Genomic DNA, 15,815 nt, shown 5'->3' with positions numbered 1-15,815 from the left:
AGTGGAGCAAAGAAAGGATGTTCTCCAAGGCTTCTGGGACAGAATGTTGCTGCCCCTAATCTCCAGTCCTTCAGAAGTCTGTCAGCCTTGGATTTGGTGTGGCCAGTCGGGTCCCTAACGCTCTTCCTGCCCAGATGTTTCTCTCCCTCTACTCCTTTCTCTGTAGAATGATCCAGAATCAGCTTCTATTACATTAACATTCAGAGCTACACCTGTAAATTATGTTTTAAAAGCTTTTTCAACTGAATCAATTGTTAAACATAAGCAAGAACAACAAAATCACTGAATACATGTAAGACTTTTAAGATTTTAATTTCTGAGTATCTTCATGTACTGAATATCAGTATTTTCAGACTATGAAATACAAAAATAACATTTACTTAAATACAATTAATACCTAAAGTTTAGGTAGTTTTAATGATTTGTAATAAACAACCATACTTATAAGAGAACTTACACATTAAAATTTTTTTTCTTAAACTAGAATACTCGAAATTATTTCCAAGCATTCTACATTATAAAATACATATTTACAAACAATAATTAACAGTGAATTCACAAATGTTTGTCCACTATTTGAAATTTTCATAGACTTGATAAATATAAAACCCAGGAAATGGCAAAATGTCTAAAAATAAGTGCACAGCTACACACGAACTGTATAAATGTTATATATAAAAAGCACTAGAAAATATATACAAACACATCCACTGTAAACCAAATAACTGTTGCTCACACAAACCATAAAAAAATATGAAAAAGTAAACCCCACAAGATTGTACTATTATAGAACTTTCTTTTAATAGTTTTCCATCATTAACCATTCTTTTTTTTAATGAATAACTTGTACTATGATTCAGTGGAATTGTGTATTCTCATCTAAAGCCAGCAATAAGGAAGGGTGGTTGTGATTTACCAAAGAATAAAATGAAGTGAATCTGAAAAGGTTCCGTGCATACCCATGGTCAGCATTTAACACCTGTCACCAGGGCTACTTTCTTCAGCAGTATATGGAGCAATAGGTTGGAATTTTAGATTTGATGATGGTAAGGCTTCCCTGTCAACAGAAAAAAAATTAGCCTCATTAGTATCATGCAGGGTTCCCCTAAGAGATACTACATTTGCAGGAGCATGCCTAAAAAAGTATTCAAAACTCCAAACATACAAAATGGGATAGGAGCAGAATGATGGAAAAAGAACTTTTTTTCTGAGTTAAATAAAATATACGTTGTCTCTTTTTGTGGTTTAAAAATATTTAACTGGAAAAGTAGTTAGGAACCAGACTACCAGTACTTGAATCCAGCTTCTGCCAGTCTCTTCACTGTCAAATCTGGGGCTAATTACGTCTCTGCACCTCAGTTTCTAGCTCTTTACGGGGGGATAACAACAAAAATCCACCTCTGAGGGATGTAGCGAAGATTAAATGAGTTTAATGTCTAAAATATACTCAATAGAGTACCTCTCATGTAATAAGTTCTTACTTGCTCGATAAAGATCAGGATGTATATATATGTATGTATCTTTTTCAAGACTAATGTGTATATCGTTTAAAAAGAAAATTAAATCAGGCTGAGAATGAACCAATTTCAGTTTAAGACAGATAGCAAACTGACTAGTTCTAAGAATATGACACTGGCTGTCTGTAACTGATATTTTAGTTTCTCTAGAAGTTGAGTCTTTTCATCATTGTGATACACGTGAGCACTAAGAAATGAGAAACTATAATATTGAGAAGAATCTCTCATAAAGACTCATCTCCAGGGCTTCCCTGGTGGCACAGTGGTTGGGAGTCCGCCTGCTGATGCAGGGGACACGGGTTTGTGCCCCGGTCTGGGAGGATCCCACATGCCGCGGACCGGCTGGCCCCATGGCTGCTGAGCCTGCGCGTCCGGAGCCTGTGCTCCGCAATGGGAGAGGCCACAACAGTGAGAGGCCCGCGCACCGCAAAAAAAAAAAAAAAAAAAAAGACTCATCTCCAATATTTAAAGAAAGAGAAAGATGTGAACATTTAAGTTTTTAGAAAGGAAAGAACATCATTAATTTCATGATGGATTATAAAGTACCTAAAGCAAGCATAATAATAATTAAGCCAAGGGGAAGTCTTTGATATGTGATTGAAACTTCCTGTTGCAATTACATTAATTATTACTAAAATATTATGTAGGACATTAGAAGGGGGAACAAGAAGAGCAAAAGTATGAGGGAATAAACAATACTTAATAGTCCTTATAACTTTAAAATCTTTTAAAATTCTGTATTAGCATGATTAAAAACTAATGAGCTCGAGTGGCAATAAGAGAACTTCCTTGCCAGCTATCACTGGGACCCTTGGATTGGTCACCTACATCCTCAGTATTCCCCCTCCAAATCCTAGTGTGCTATTTCTAACCTGTATTTACTCAAAAACTATCCCCTCCTCCACACACACCCCCAAGAAATCTAACCTGCTGGGCCCAGCCCTTTCTAATCGTCCATGTCCCATACCAGCACAGGATGTGTGAAAACCATCTGGGGAGAGTTTCAGATTGAAAAGCCTTGCCATGTTATTTAGCATGTGTTTATTTGCATTTCACAGAGAGGAGAGGGCAAATTATTTTGCATTCCAATTCTCAGAACAACACATTTGTAAGCAAGAAGAATCTCCTTTCTGCTGGGAAGGGACACTGGATTGACTGTGGGATGATTCTGTGCATCTCAACAAGGTGTCAGAAGGCTAACCCTCTAGTAGCCCAGGGACTGACTTCCTCCTCATAAACTTTATTCTAGGCATTCATCATGAAAAGAATATAATCAGTTTTAAAAGTCACTGAAATTGGTCAAATTAAGTAATTTAGGCAATGCTTAAACTCAAACATCTGTTGTTTTAAGATTGTATCGATCATGCAAATTTTCTTTATAATCAAATACCTAGAGTGTAACTAAGTTCTACAATGTTAAGATAATCACATGCAACTCTATCATTAAGATCTGATTAAATGTAATCTCCAAAACATGGTGGGATTACTGCATTATGGAAATATTTCCAAGACTAGATTATTTGAACCCTTCTTTCAAGTGATGAAAATTCAATTAACCCAGTTATTTCACAACACACAGACAGTAATGAAATCCCCCACGGCTCTGCACCTTCTTGCATGTTAGACTAGTCGGCTGAATCATTCCTCTGTGTGCACGTGAGCATGTCCGAGCGAGCACACATGCCTTCCAGAGAGAACAACGCAGCCAGCTGGGAACCTCATTTCAATCTTCGATTATGGGCAGATTGTAAATTTTTCAGACAGAGAAGATGGCAAATGAAAGGAAAAATAACACTTTTTCTTCAATGAGTTAAGTTAATCCTTTTGTTTTCTGAACTTCCCAAGGGTCAAAGCAAAAACATCCAAAATACAAAATACAACCAAAATTTAAAAAAAAACGTACAGCTGTACAGAGTGCAGTACGGTAAGCACGGTGCAGTGCACAGGCCCTACATTAACCTGGGTCTGAATCCTCATGCTTATAAACTGTGTGACCTACTGTATAGCACAGGGAACTATACTCAATATTTTGTAATAACCTATAAGGGAAAAGCATCTGGAAAAGAATATGTACACACACACACACACACACACATATATATGTATAACTGAATCACTGTGCTGTACACCTGAAACTAACACAACATTGTAAATCAACTACACTTCAATTAAGAAGAACAAAACAAAACTGTGTGACCTCGGCAAGACAGAAACTCTGAGCTCTAAAATGAGAATAATAATATCAACACCATGTGGTTACTTGAGCCTGAAGTGAGATAATATATGTTATGCAGTCAATTTCATAGTACAATTGAAATTTTTAATATGTATGATTTATGGGGAATAATGTTCACTTACACTTCCACCATGCTGCTCCAGCTTCTGTAATGCAGTGGTGATTGGTTCTTTGAATTTCTTGTCCCTTAGTCTCCTGGAAAGCTTTTCAAATAAGATTAAGGGAACGAAATGATTTGAAAAAGTAACACTATTCACTGTAAACATAAGTAAAACTTCACTAATAGGCTAACTAGAAATAATACCACTGAGTCTTTACTGTATAGTAAGTACATAAACCCCACTTAATTTGTTTTAGATTTCAAGGCTTCTTTTAGGAAACATCTAATTAAAATTTACATATAATAGACACCACTGTATTTGTTTAAAAAAAATTGATTTCTATTATTTGAAACAATACCAACCCTACAAAATCTACTACAGTACTAGCATACTGTAAGTCTTCCAGAGTAAGTTTTCTAAGAAATTGTATACATTCCCATTCTGTAATTTGCAAGAGCATCTGCAGGACCACTATGGCAAGCTAAGCTTCTAAAACACGTGTTTCCTACAGTTAAAAAAGGAAGAGACAACAAAGAACAGAGCATTTACATGAATAACTCAGTAACAGTGGCAGGCAAAAGAATCGGACTAAAAACCACAAGACCACCTATCACCCCCAGTTATGTCCTGAAGGGGCCTCCTTGGACAGGTGGAGCTCTGGCTAAGAAGGGAGAGAGCACAGTTGAGCGAGAACAAGAGCAAAGAGGGAAACAGCGCAATTCAGGCCCTCAAGCACAACTCATAACTGTGTTCTCCCACCAAGCGTCTGCAACACTCACCCAAAGACCTAAACATTTCAGCTACAGCAGGACTTGCTCACGGCTCCACCTTCTGGGGATGAAAATGGATCAAAATTCCTCATTGATCAAACACATAAAGCCCCTGTCCTAGAGTAGGTTTCTGGTTCTTCCTCTTCCCAGATCTGTGAGTAACCCCGGCATACTTCCCACCACTGAGCACTGAGTAATGGGTCCTTTCAGCAGGTCATCAAAGGTTAGGGAGGGTCAGAAGAGACTCCCAGAAAGATAAAAAATGTGAGAAAAGCAACTCTAAAAGAGAGGAGAGGCAGGGCTTATCAACATCCTGGGGATGAACAGAAAAGGCACCTCTTACAGATCTTAAGTTTGCTTTCTTCGAGACCATGTTCTCAGGCAGGGGAGTGCAGGACGAACAATGAACCACCACCATCAGAACCACCACAGATGCCCACTTACAAAGTACAGATTCTCGGTCCCACCCCATAAATTGCTTTATCAGAATCGCAGGACAAAGGCCCAAGTTCTGCACTTTTAGCAAGATTCCCAGGTGATTTCTTTCTTTCTTCCTTCAAGTTTGAGGATCACTGTCCTAGGGTCAGTGGACAGTCTCTCAGAGTTGAAGCTCAAAGGATATGACTTATTACACATATGAAGAAAATCAGTTGTATATAGGTTCAGTAACTGGTTTGGAAATTCTTTTTCTAGAAGATGAGTCCTTTCTTCCAATAAACATCTAATGTGGAAGTTTATGAGACATGAAAGTGGATCCTTTCTGGCTGAAGGGGGTGGTGGATGAGGGGAGGTGAGGGAAGGAGGGAGCATCTAGCACCTCAGTGGTGCTCATGGTATGTAGCTAACAGACCAGGGACAAACTTCCACATGTCTTACTTTCAAGGATCTCTCCTCTGTGGAATCCCACTGGGGTGTGAAGGTCAGTGTGGTAGCTATGTCTCCCCAAAGCGTTGCCACCCCAGGAAGGGAAGAGGTCCTTTCAGTCAGTCCTTGTCTTAGGAAAAGCAGAGCTGTGGGGAGGAAGGTGACTGACCAAAGATTAATGCTACTTTCCCTTAAAAAAAAAAAAGAAAATAGTTTAACTGTTGATCTGGTCTTCTCCCTCTGCCACACTGGGCAGGAATGGGAGGCTGTTTAGGAGGCTCAACTTCCAGTTGGGGGAAGGATCCTTTTCTCTCCATGTCGCTTCCTCTTCACCTCATCCTAATTCTCTCAGAGGATGTCCTTGCTACTTATGTCCCCCCCAAACAAAAACCAACCTCCACAAGGACAGGGGGCATCTCTGGTTTCGTTCAGCATTATATTCCCTGTGCCTCACATGATACCTGACAGAAAATGGGAGGGCAGAGAGCAGCAGATTTATGTTGACCTGCTGAATGTTTGAAGGAAGCTATCAATCTACAATGAGTCACTCTACATATTACTGTGAAATTCCTGTAGTTAGTCAGCCACAGCCCAACCTGCTGACCTGAGGGTGATGAGCAAGTATCTGCCAGGATTCTCCTCCTTCTGTCCTGAGACTCCCCATGTGTTAACGTTTGAGAGTCTGGTCTCACTCTGTCTTCTCCCCACCAGACCCATGGTGAGACTTTATCTCCTACCATTTCTAACCACAGCCCCCCCTACTTTCACCACCACCACCCCTTCTGTCCATAGGCTTAGCCAGGTGGTTCCTGGGGTGTATTAGTCTATCTGCAGAATAAGAAGTTAAAAATACACTTCTAGATCTCTCAGGTGGATGGGTCCAAGAAAAAAGTGGAACTATGATCAACATAGATGTCTCTGCTCTGAACTACAGAAGGATGCACGCAGAGAAATCCTAGCTACAGCTTATCCCAGCCAGGACTTTAATCTTTCTTTCAGTGTGTGCAATAAAGGATTAACTCTGCATAAAGAAAGGTTTGGTCCTTGCCCCTGGCTCCTGGATGGAAACCTTGAAGCTCTTGGAAGGTCCTTCCAGATAAGAGTGTCTTTGTTTACCTGGGGCCTTGGGCCACACCAGATAGTCAATGCTAACAAAAGTGATTTAAGTGGGGGCCCCGGGCCACAAGGTATCAGCTCAACTTCTAGAGGCTGGTGACCAAGGTCAACCAGGCAGGTGGGCGGTGATGCCATGTGACAAACTTCTAATGAGAACCCTGGACACCCAGGCTCAGGTGAGCTTCCCATGCTGGCAATACTCCATGCATCATGCCAGACGTCACTGCTGGAAAATGCAAGCATTGGCCACACAGCTCCACTGAAGCTCCACTGAAGCTCCACACCTGGTCTCTCTCAGCCCTGCTCCATGCACCTCCTCCCTTGGCCGACTTCAATCTGTATCCTTTCACTGTAATAAACTCCAACACTGAATAACAGCTTCTCTGAGTTCCATGAGTCCTTTCAGCAAATTATTCAACCTAAGGGTGGTCTTGGGGGCCACTTGAACTGCAGAGTACCCCAATATAAGTTTGTGATATGGTTAAACTACTCCTAACAGGAAAATGTCTCATCCTGAATGCTAGAGACTCACTAAAACACTTACAATGTGAAACAAAGAAAAAGAAAAAAGATGAAAAACATCACTTTGGCAATATCCAATTCCACAAGAATACGTATAAGCTCTGCTTATAATTCATAGCCAATCCACGTAGGCATGAAGTCCTCACACTGTTCATTAATTTTTGTCCATTCAACTTCTGCTTACTTTGATTACAACTCTAAATTTGCTCATGTAGCTGCTTTCCAAGTCCACTAGTAAAAATATTTTATGAACAACTAGGTCTGACATCTACATTTTTTGGATAGGATGATAAGGTTTTCTTAACGTTTTAAATCATTTTAATGATTAATTTGAAGCCATTACATCAGGAAGAGATACATATACACGACCCCTCTCTAATCTTTTCAGTACTTACACTTGTAAGCAGATGTTTCAGATGGTCATTTAGAGAAGGGCCAACAACGACACTTAACTGTACCAGAGCATTCAATCCTCTTTCAAACACTTCATCATCCAAGTGGACCTGGGGAGGGTTGGGTGGTTAGGGGTGCACAGGCAGGGACAGAAAGAGGGGAGAAGGAAGGATGGGTAAGGAGAAAGGGCAAGCAGGTAGAGAAAAAGAGATTGTACATTTCAGTCCTAGAAGATAATCAACCAAACCCAGAATTTAAAACATAACCTTTAGTACAGGACATCTAGAAGCAAAAACCAAATTTGGCTTGACTGAAACATTAATTAAAATATGTTGTAGCCTACAGAAAGACTGATTTGAGGTTCATTATTTTCTCTAATTACTCAAGATGTCCCTTTTTACCTTTAGTACATCCTCCCAAGGTGTCTTCCAGGAAGTAATCATCTGGCCCTGAATAACATTGGCCTAATTCTGCACACACATCAAAATCACAGGTAAAGAACAAATTTGCATATAATTTGAAAGACATAAAATATTCTAAATGTACCACAGAAAGTCTAAAGGAATAAAGGACATACCAGAGCTGCCTTCAGCACAGGAATCAGTCTAGGAAGCAAAGGCACAGCTTTTTCAAGAGCACCTGTGACCAAAAGTAATTCTCTAAAACCCTCCTTTGACACAAAGGTGTATGGATGTTTAGTCTCTCTCAGACCCTGCCAAAACAAAGACAAAAACATGATTTACTACCCATTTAGTGATGCTAATACCAAAAAAATTAAGCCTTACTTGTGTAAGTAAAAATCAAGTTTTATTATTATTGTTTTCCTATTTGTGAAATATAATTTCAGTAATTACAATTTCAATTAAACTAAGATATCATGGAACACAGGACATACATGAGGCAGGAGGGATCTCTAACCAAGAAAAGAAGGAAAGGAAAAGAAAAAGAATAAGAAAAAAATAAAAGGAACAGGAAAAATCAAAGGAGAAGCAAGGAAAAGTAAAAGAAATAAAGAAAAAGAAAACAAAGGAAAAAGAAAACAGAGATAAAAGAGGAAGGAGGACAGGAGGGAGAGGAAAGAAATAAAAAGAAATAAAGAGAAGGATAAAAAACTCACTAGGATACTAAAAACATGTTGTATATACTCCGAAACACTGCCTGAAATCAGAGCAAATTAGTCTAAAATGTATGTTAATAAACTCCACTTTATGAATGCAAAATTACTGGACCCCTTAACTTAAAGGTGATTTTGCAACTTGTTTAATGACTTTCTAAAATATTATATTTCCTTCATATTTAAATACTAAGACAAATCTTATACTATGTTTAAAATGCATTGTAAGATATCAAATGCTATTTTTAACATCAGAATGTCAAACAAAAATATGAAAAAAAAAACAGTGTAAATCATTTCTTACTATGCCTTTCACCCCAAATGCATTAGGAACAATTAGACAGTAGTCTTTTGATTTAACTGATTATTTTGAGTCAGGATAAAATAGGTACCTTTTCTGAAAAGGTAAAACAAAGAAAGAAACCTAGAGGGGTGGGATAGGGAGGGTGGGAGGAATACACAAGAGAGAGGAGATATGGGGATATATGTTTATGTATAGCTGATTCGCTTTGTTACACAACAGAAACTAACACACCATTGTAAAGCAATTATACTCCAATAAAGATGTTAAAAAAAAAAAAGAAAGAAAGCAATGGCAACATTCCCTCAGTTTGACTAATTATTATTTGGAATAACTATAACCAGCTGCAGGGTCATGCCTAAAAATACTAATTTTCAAACAATTTGTCCTTAAGACCAAACTATGTGCTTCCAAACAGTGATGAAACACTTCTTCTCCTAGATGCTATCATGCTTTTGAAAACTATGATGCCAAGCACACCAGCACCATTTTGGAACACAGGTTCTATGGTCTTAGGAGCACCCCTATCCTTTTCATTTTAGAGATGAGGAATCTCAGGTCAAGAGGTGAAATGGATTTAAATAGTGGTGGTTCTGTCACTATTTCCCCATTAATAAATGAGTGGAGTTTACCCAGTACAGAAATAAAAGCATTGGTGTTTGGAAAATGGGTATTTAAAAGACTGACTTTATGAGGTCTAAACTAAACTCAGAGTCCCTTTGGGGACTCCCCAAGTTAAAGCACTTCCCATTCCTTGTGATTAGCTAGAGTATGTTTTCAAAGGTATCACTATAGTTTTGATTCATCTAAAAAACTGTTTGCTACCATATATAAAACTTTAAAAAAGAACTAATGAAATATTAGAACATCTTTAGTTTTCAATACCAAGTTTAAGAGACTGATTAAAATTTAATTTCAAAATAGGCTACCCATAAAAATACACCGCTTATTACATCAAAATACCTTCTGCAAGCCGAGGTACAAATTAAGAAAAGCTGAGACCTAAGGAAATTCGGCAGTCTTCAGTAGTAACTGTTATGTCCATTTAAAAGAGTAAGTATACTTGGAAAACTAAAGGAGGAACTAGAAATTCTAAGGATTCACTATAATTAAGAAAACTCAATCAGCACAATTATCTACTTTTCTGTTTTGCCGCCACCTGGCCCTCCCCACTAGTTTTACAGGAAAAGCAAATGTTTCTTTAAATGAAGAAAAAAAGCTTGAGATTTTTCTGTGTCATATTTTATTCAGATTACTTATTACTGTATGACTTATCCTAGAGGCACTGCCTATTCAGATTAATACCATCGAAGCTCTTGCTGTCGTTCTTAACATCAACAACAACAAAAATGATCCTTAACTCTTAAAGAAGACAAGTATCTCAAAGGTTAAGTACAACTGGTTAATTCACTTCTCAACTTCTGACTCTAACTCTATACATTTATAAATAATGAAATTCACAGGAGATATCACTGACTCTCTTCAAGCTAATACTATGCCAACTGTTTTCCTGACACAAATGTTAAATAATATAAAGGAATCTATCAGGAGTTTTTCTAAAATCCTCTACAAAAACCATCTCCATGATATTCTACTTAAAATGTAGCAGTAGGCAAAAGCCCAGAGAATTCTCCCAAAGAACATTAGGTAGGTAATATCAGTTCCCTAAGAAACATATCATATTAAAGGTGCCTGCTTCTATAAAGGAAGACCAACCAGTAATTGTTATCTGATGCAATATAAGTTCAAATCAGTGATATTCTCCTGATTTGACTAATTGAATTTGATTCAAAGAACTTTTTTTAAAATTAAATATAAATATGTTATCCACTTATCTACAAATACCTGTGCAGATTTCATGTTTCATGTTTAATTTCATGTTTATAAAGCTGTTTAAACAGTTTAATAAACATATACCAATCATAATTAGTTCCTAAGGGAATGTGGTGCTTTAATACAGTTGTTTGGCTTTTATTTCAAAAGTATTTACTGATGAGTTACAAAATAACATTTAACACAATTTAAAAAATTTGTTTTCCATAAACATTTAGGAAAGACAGAGTATTTACCTCAGCTAAAGTAATAAGAAGAGGATCAAATGGAAGCTTTTCAGGAGGACACTCCCACTGTAACCTGTGTTTTACTGAACCATGGACCAACCTAAAATATAAACGGCAGTGCATGTAACAAGGACAACATATATTAAGCAGTGATTATCTAACATATACATATTCTTTCTAGAACATAATCATATTAGAATTATTCTGTAACATGTAGGAATACTATGACCTTAAATGATGTTACAAAGGCATCTTATAAAGCAATAATTATATATTTATAATCCTACAAATTTCTACTCTTTTAGCAAAATTGTTTGGTGGCAAAACTAAACAACTCCACATTTGTTTAGCCTACAATTTTGGAGTTCCAGCATGTTGCTATTTGTGTCTTAATGCAAATGTTACATTTGATATGTTTCAGTTATAATTATAGCCAAATAATATAGACAAAACTATAGCAAACCTACCACAAAACATGCAAACAAAATGTGATAATTAGAAACATTATTTTTCAGATGGAAATCATTTAACCCTAACATGAATAATCTAAAGGCAAGCCAGGTTTTATCCCTGTTAAAGAGAAGAAAACTGAGGCCAGGAAGGTGCAATGGCCCATGCAGGGTAACAAAGAGGTAGCCCCTTGAATTAAAGTCACTGCTGCTGCTGCTTTTTTTCTTTTTAACAGCCTTTATTGAGACATAACCAACCCGCAATAAAATGGACATTGTTATACAGTATAGAATTTGGTAAGTTTTGATGTATGAATACACCCATGGAACCATCATCACACCCATGATCATGAACTTATTCAACACATTCAACTGTTACTTCACATTCTTTTTGTAATGTTCTCAACTTGACACCTTCTTTTCATAATAGCAAGAAGCCTCAGCAACACTGTTTTTACATTTTTAGCAATAATAAATTCTCAGAGTGGGGAGGGTGTATAAGACCCTTAAAATAGAGTTTCAATTCAGAATGCAAATACAAAATAATAACAACAATAAATTAGAGAATGCTTCCTGAGCTTATTTTTCACTCCTAGCCCTCCAAATCTGAAAATACCACTAAGAATTACATTTCTTTAAGTTTAGGACAACAAAAACAATGTTCTGATTATTCTTTCCACAATGAAAACAAAATTTTCTATCATCTATAACAGGCTAAAACTGGTTATACTTAGAAGAAATTAATGTTTCTCAGTAGTGAAATCTTAAAATGATATCACTCTATTAGTAACTTGCATTGTTTGCTTTAAAATAGTTTTGATCTCTATCCAAGAAGTCTACAAGAACTGCATCAAAAGTAAACAAAAACAGCTATATTACTCAATAAGAAATATAATTTCAATAAATAAAATTGTAAATCTTTGATTTTTGAAGTATAATTAAAAAAATAATGAAACAATTTCATTAAATTGTCAACTTCCAGTTCATGAACAAAAAAGGATTATTTATTTGAAATTTGTCTAAGCCTATGAATGCTTAAATTGTTTTAGAAACTGGTTCATTCAATTTCTTAAATTATTTGGTGGTTTACTGTAGATCTATCAGTAATTCTATTTTGGAATTAAAATGATTTTCTTCAACAATGTCCCAGGATCTATACCATTCCAACAGCCAAAGTATGAATAAGTCACCATTATTTCAATCTCCCTAGTAAATAAAACTTTCAAAACTTTAAACTGAAAACTGTATCGATTTTACTCAATTATTTTGAATAATATGGTCAATTATAACTTGTACTGATTTTACCTGCAAGGAACACCTCCCTTAGAGTAAATAGCTGCAAATGCAGAAGGGGCTCGTGACTGTTCACCAAACTGAAATAAAAAATGACAAGAATACAATAAATATTACTATCACCTCCACTTTGTGATACCTAATCAACTTCAATCCTGTTGCAGTCAGAGGCAGATGGACACCCTGACTTTCAAACCACCACACTCATATCAAGTACAACATCATTCTACTCAGAAAAATGGCTAAGAAAAATGATCAATCCTCTCAATACTGAAACCACAACCACAAACGCATTTTGTATATTTCCTTTTACCCTTAACTTGTTTCAGAAGGCTTGAAGGTAGCTGAAACCATATATAAAATAAATATACTATAGATCAATATTTTTAAATATAAATACTATAAACAAAGACAATAAAGATAATAACATCTTTCCACCCCTTCCGCATTGTGACTTTTCAAAGTGAGGACTAAATGGAGAAAAGGTGTACAGGGAAAGTATAATGTGTTTTCAACCTCCCACACATCTCCTACTTCTCCTCCACTCAAATATGGACGGTCTTGGATAGGCAGAGAACCTGTAATTTCTCCAATCTGGTTTTGTGCTTCAATAAAAATCAAAGGCTTAGGATGAACAGGAGTGACAGAGTTGAAGACAGAGCAAGACTCTCACAAACACATGCCCGGATGTGTCTGCTTAGATATATAACTTCACAACTTTCAGTTTTTCTATATAATTATTTTATGACTAAATTAATTCTATATGCATTCTCAAAGACAATTTAAAAGATGATCAATCACAACAGTTAAACAATCGCAGCATACATAATTTCAATATAAGTGATCAGAGGCTTAAGAATTTAGGCACAGAAAGTAAATATTTTACCACATGGTACTTTGAACATAATCAAATGAAACATAGCTGTCTAAATTACAAAATATAAACTTACTAATCTATTTTAAAGATAGAATTAGCTAAAAAAACTTTTTAAAGTCACATTCAGTAATTTTAAAATGTACGTAAAAGTCTAAGTTTAGAACGAACCTTTTTTCCTCTGGAAAAACACATATGTTTTAAGTAAAAATACATAAATGACATTTCATTAAAATATAATATTATAATAAAAGATTAATTTACAAAGCTCAATCTATGTTCTGTGTGACAATTCACAGCAATACTAACGTTTCATTTATCTAATTATAATTCCTGCTAAGAAAAATGTAAGTCTTAAAAACTGTGTATAGATCAGTGAATTCTCAAAAAGTGAATATACCTGTGTACCAACACTCAGGTGGAAAACCTGAATGTTACCGGTGCCTCTTTCCAACCCCTTCCCACCTTTTCTCCCAAAGGTAACCACTATCCCGACTTCCAACTGATTTGCTTTGGATCAGGAGTTTTTACATATCTTAGACATGGTCTTTTCTAATATACCCTATTCTCAAGTCAAATCGTTAAATTATTTCCCAAAGATTTCCTTAATTTTTAATAAAATTTAGACTAGGGCCACTAAATATTACTAAACTTTTTCTTTAAAGAAAGGAAGAAAATTGAAGTGTCACCATAAACTCCCTCAACGAAATATGAGAAAAGGAAGCAAGAGCACAGAGAGAGCAGGGCATTTTTCACATGCTTGATTTCCTTGACACAGCAAATTGGAAAGTGAAGGAACATAGAAGCTTAAACTATTTTCCATTTTCCTTTTATAAAGTCAGAAAATCTCCTTCTGCCCTTGGATAGTTCACTGTATCCTTACTTAAGTATCTGCCATATTTTACCTGCCATCAAAGTCCATGTCTCAGCCCCTCTCATCATCCCCTTTAAAGGCTGAAACCATTATCATCTTACCCTATGTAAGGCTGGACCAGACACCATCTGGTGTTGGAGCACAAATGTGTTCACTTTTTGGATAAACTGATCTAGAAACTTACAATTATGCACTTTTATGTACATGAATCTTATGTTTGCTAAATGTGATTAAATTGCTGTGAGAAGGCAAAAGAAAACTAGGGCTGTAGTTAAGAATTCTAGTGGAGCTCATTTATAGATGACAGACAAATGGTCAGAGACTTTATGCAACTACAGAAGCATGTAATTCATCCTATGGCAATTGAATACAAGTTTACTCATTGATCTTAAGAAGTACAATAACCATAGTAAAGTAAAAAAAAAAGAAAGCTGATATGCAATTAATATTATACTCTACAATACTCAACCATGAATGTGACAGGATATACCAAAGCTGGTTTTTACTTTACACCATCTCACTTCCACACTCACATCATTATCTCCATTCTTCATCATGATTACCATATGCTTTCCTTCACCACTAGCTTAAAACTAACAAACAAAAGAACCTGGGATTGCATTCAGAATGGCTCAATAAAATGTCTACTACTTTGGAAATCTACTGAGTCAGGAATCTCTTTGGTACCTACAGGGTTAATTGTTTTAGGGTTAAGTTTATCACTTGGTCGAGGATGAAGTTTTCTTGCAGATTCTGGAGAACTGGTTGACGAGGAGGATTTCCTTTGTTGAACTGTAGTCCTATGTTTTATTTGTGCACTTGATGATGTCCTTTGATCACAGTTATCTGGAAGAAACAGAATATCAACAAGGAAGAGGCGAAAGCTCATCCTGCATCCGTCAGTATAACAGAATGTGTCATCAACAAAATTTACCTCTTCATTTAAAAGCAATATTCTGTACCTGTCTCTCTGTTTCTTAACTGTACACCTCTATGGCACTCGGATTTCTGCATTGCTTCTTTTACTCCTGCAGTTAAATGAAACTTGATTTCAACTTTTTTGGGGAGAAGGATTCATTAACAATATAAAGACCAAACAGAACAGAGTAGGAAATGCAGTAAAAGAGCCACAAAAAAAGGTATGGTATGGAACAAAATACCTGAAAGACCAATAAGAAAATATGAAATTATATCAACTTCAATATCAATAACAGTAAACTAAAAACCATCTGTAAGAAAGTAAGATGTATAAAAATATGCATTTTTCCATTCAAACAGTCAAAATATACGTTTAGAAACTGAATTGTAATCCTCTGGCTATATTCAGAAAA

General features: G+C 36.2%; 1 protein-coding gene across 4 annotated transcripts; it reads right to left on the bottom strand.

Moving 5' to 3' along the window:
* Nucleotides 1–1,000: 1,000 nt before the first annotated feature.
* On the bottom strand, nucleotides 1,001–15,498 carry PACRGL (parkin coregulated like; the record flags this gene model as incomplete). 4 transcript variants are annotated; one of them, XM_079706819.1, is made up of 8 exons in its annotated part: nucleotides 1,001–1,057; nucleotides 3,876–3,956; nucleotides 7,522–7,629; nucleotides 8,097–8,231; nucleotides 11,004–11,094; nucleotides 12,749–12,816; nucleotides 15,176–15,330; nucleotides 15,447–15,498. In XM_079706819.1, the coding sequence occupies 8 exons, from the start codon at nucleotides 15,496–15,498 to the stop codon at nucleotides 1,001–1,003; spliced, it is 747 nt and encodes a 248-aa protein (XP_079562945.1). The 4 variants fall into 4 exon arrangements, with proteins under 4 accessions (XP_079562945.1, XP_079562946.1, XP_079562947.1 ...); XM_079706820.1 differs by lacking the exon at nucleotides 3,876–3,956; XM_079706821.1 differs by lacking the exons at nucleotides 3,876–3,956; nucleotides 11,004–11,094; nucleotides 12,749–12,816.
* Nucleotides 15,499–15,815: the final 317 nt, after the last annotated feature.

This window comes from Hyperoodon ampullatus (assembly GCF_949752795.1).
Source record: "Hyperoodon ampullatus genome assembly, chromosome: 1".
In the NCBI taxonomy this organism is placed as follows: Eukaryota; Metazoa; Chordata; class Mammalia; order Artiodactyla; family Ziphiidae; genus Hyperoodon; species Hyperoodon ampullatus.
Note: the sequence above shows the minus strand (reverse complement) of the source record. Positions and strands in the feature narration are given on the sequence as shown.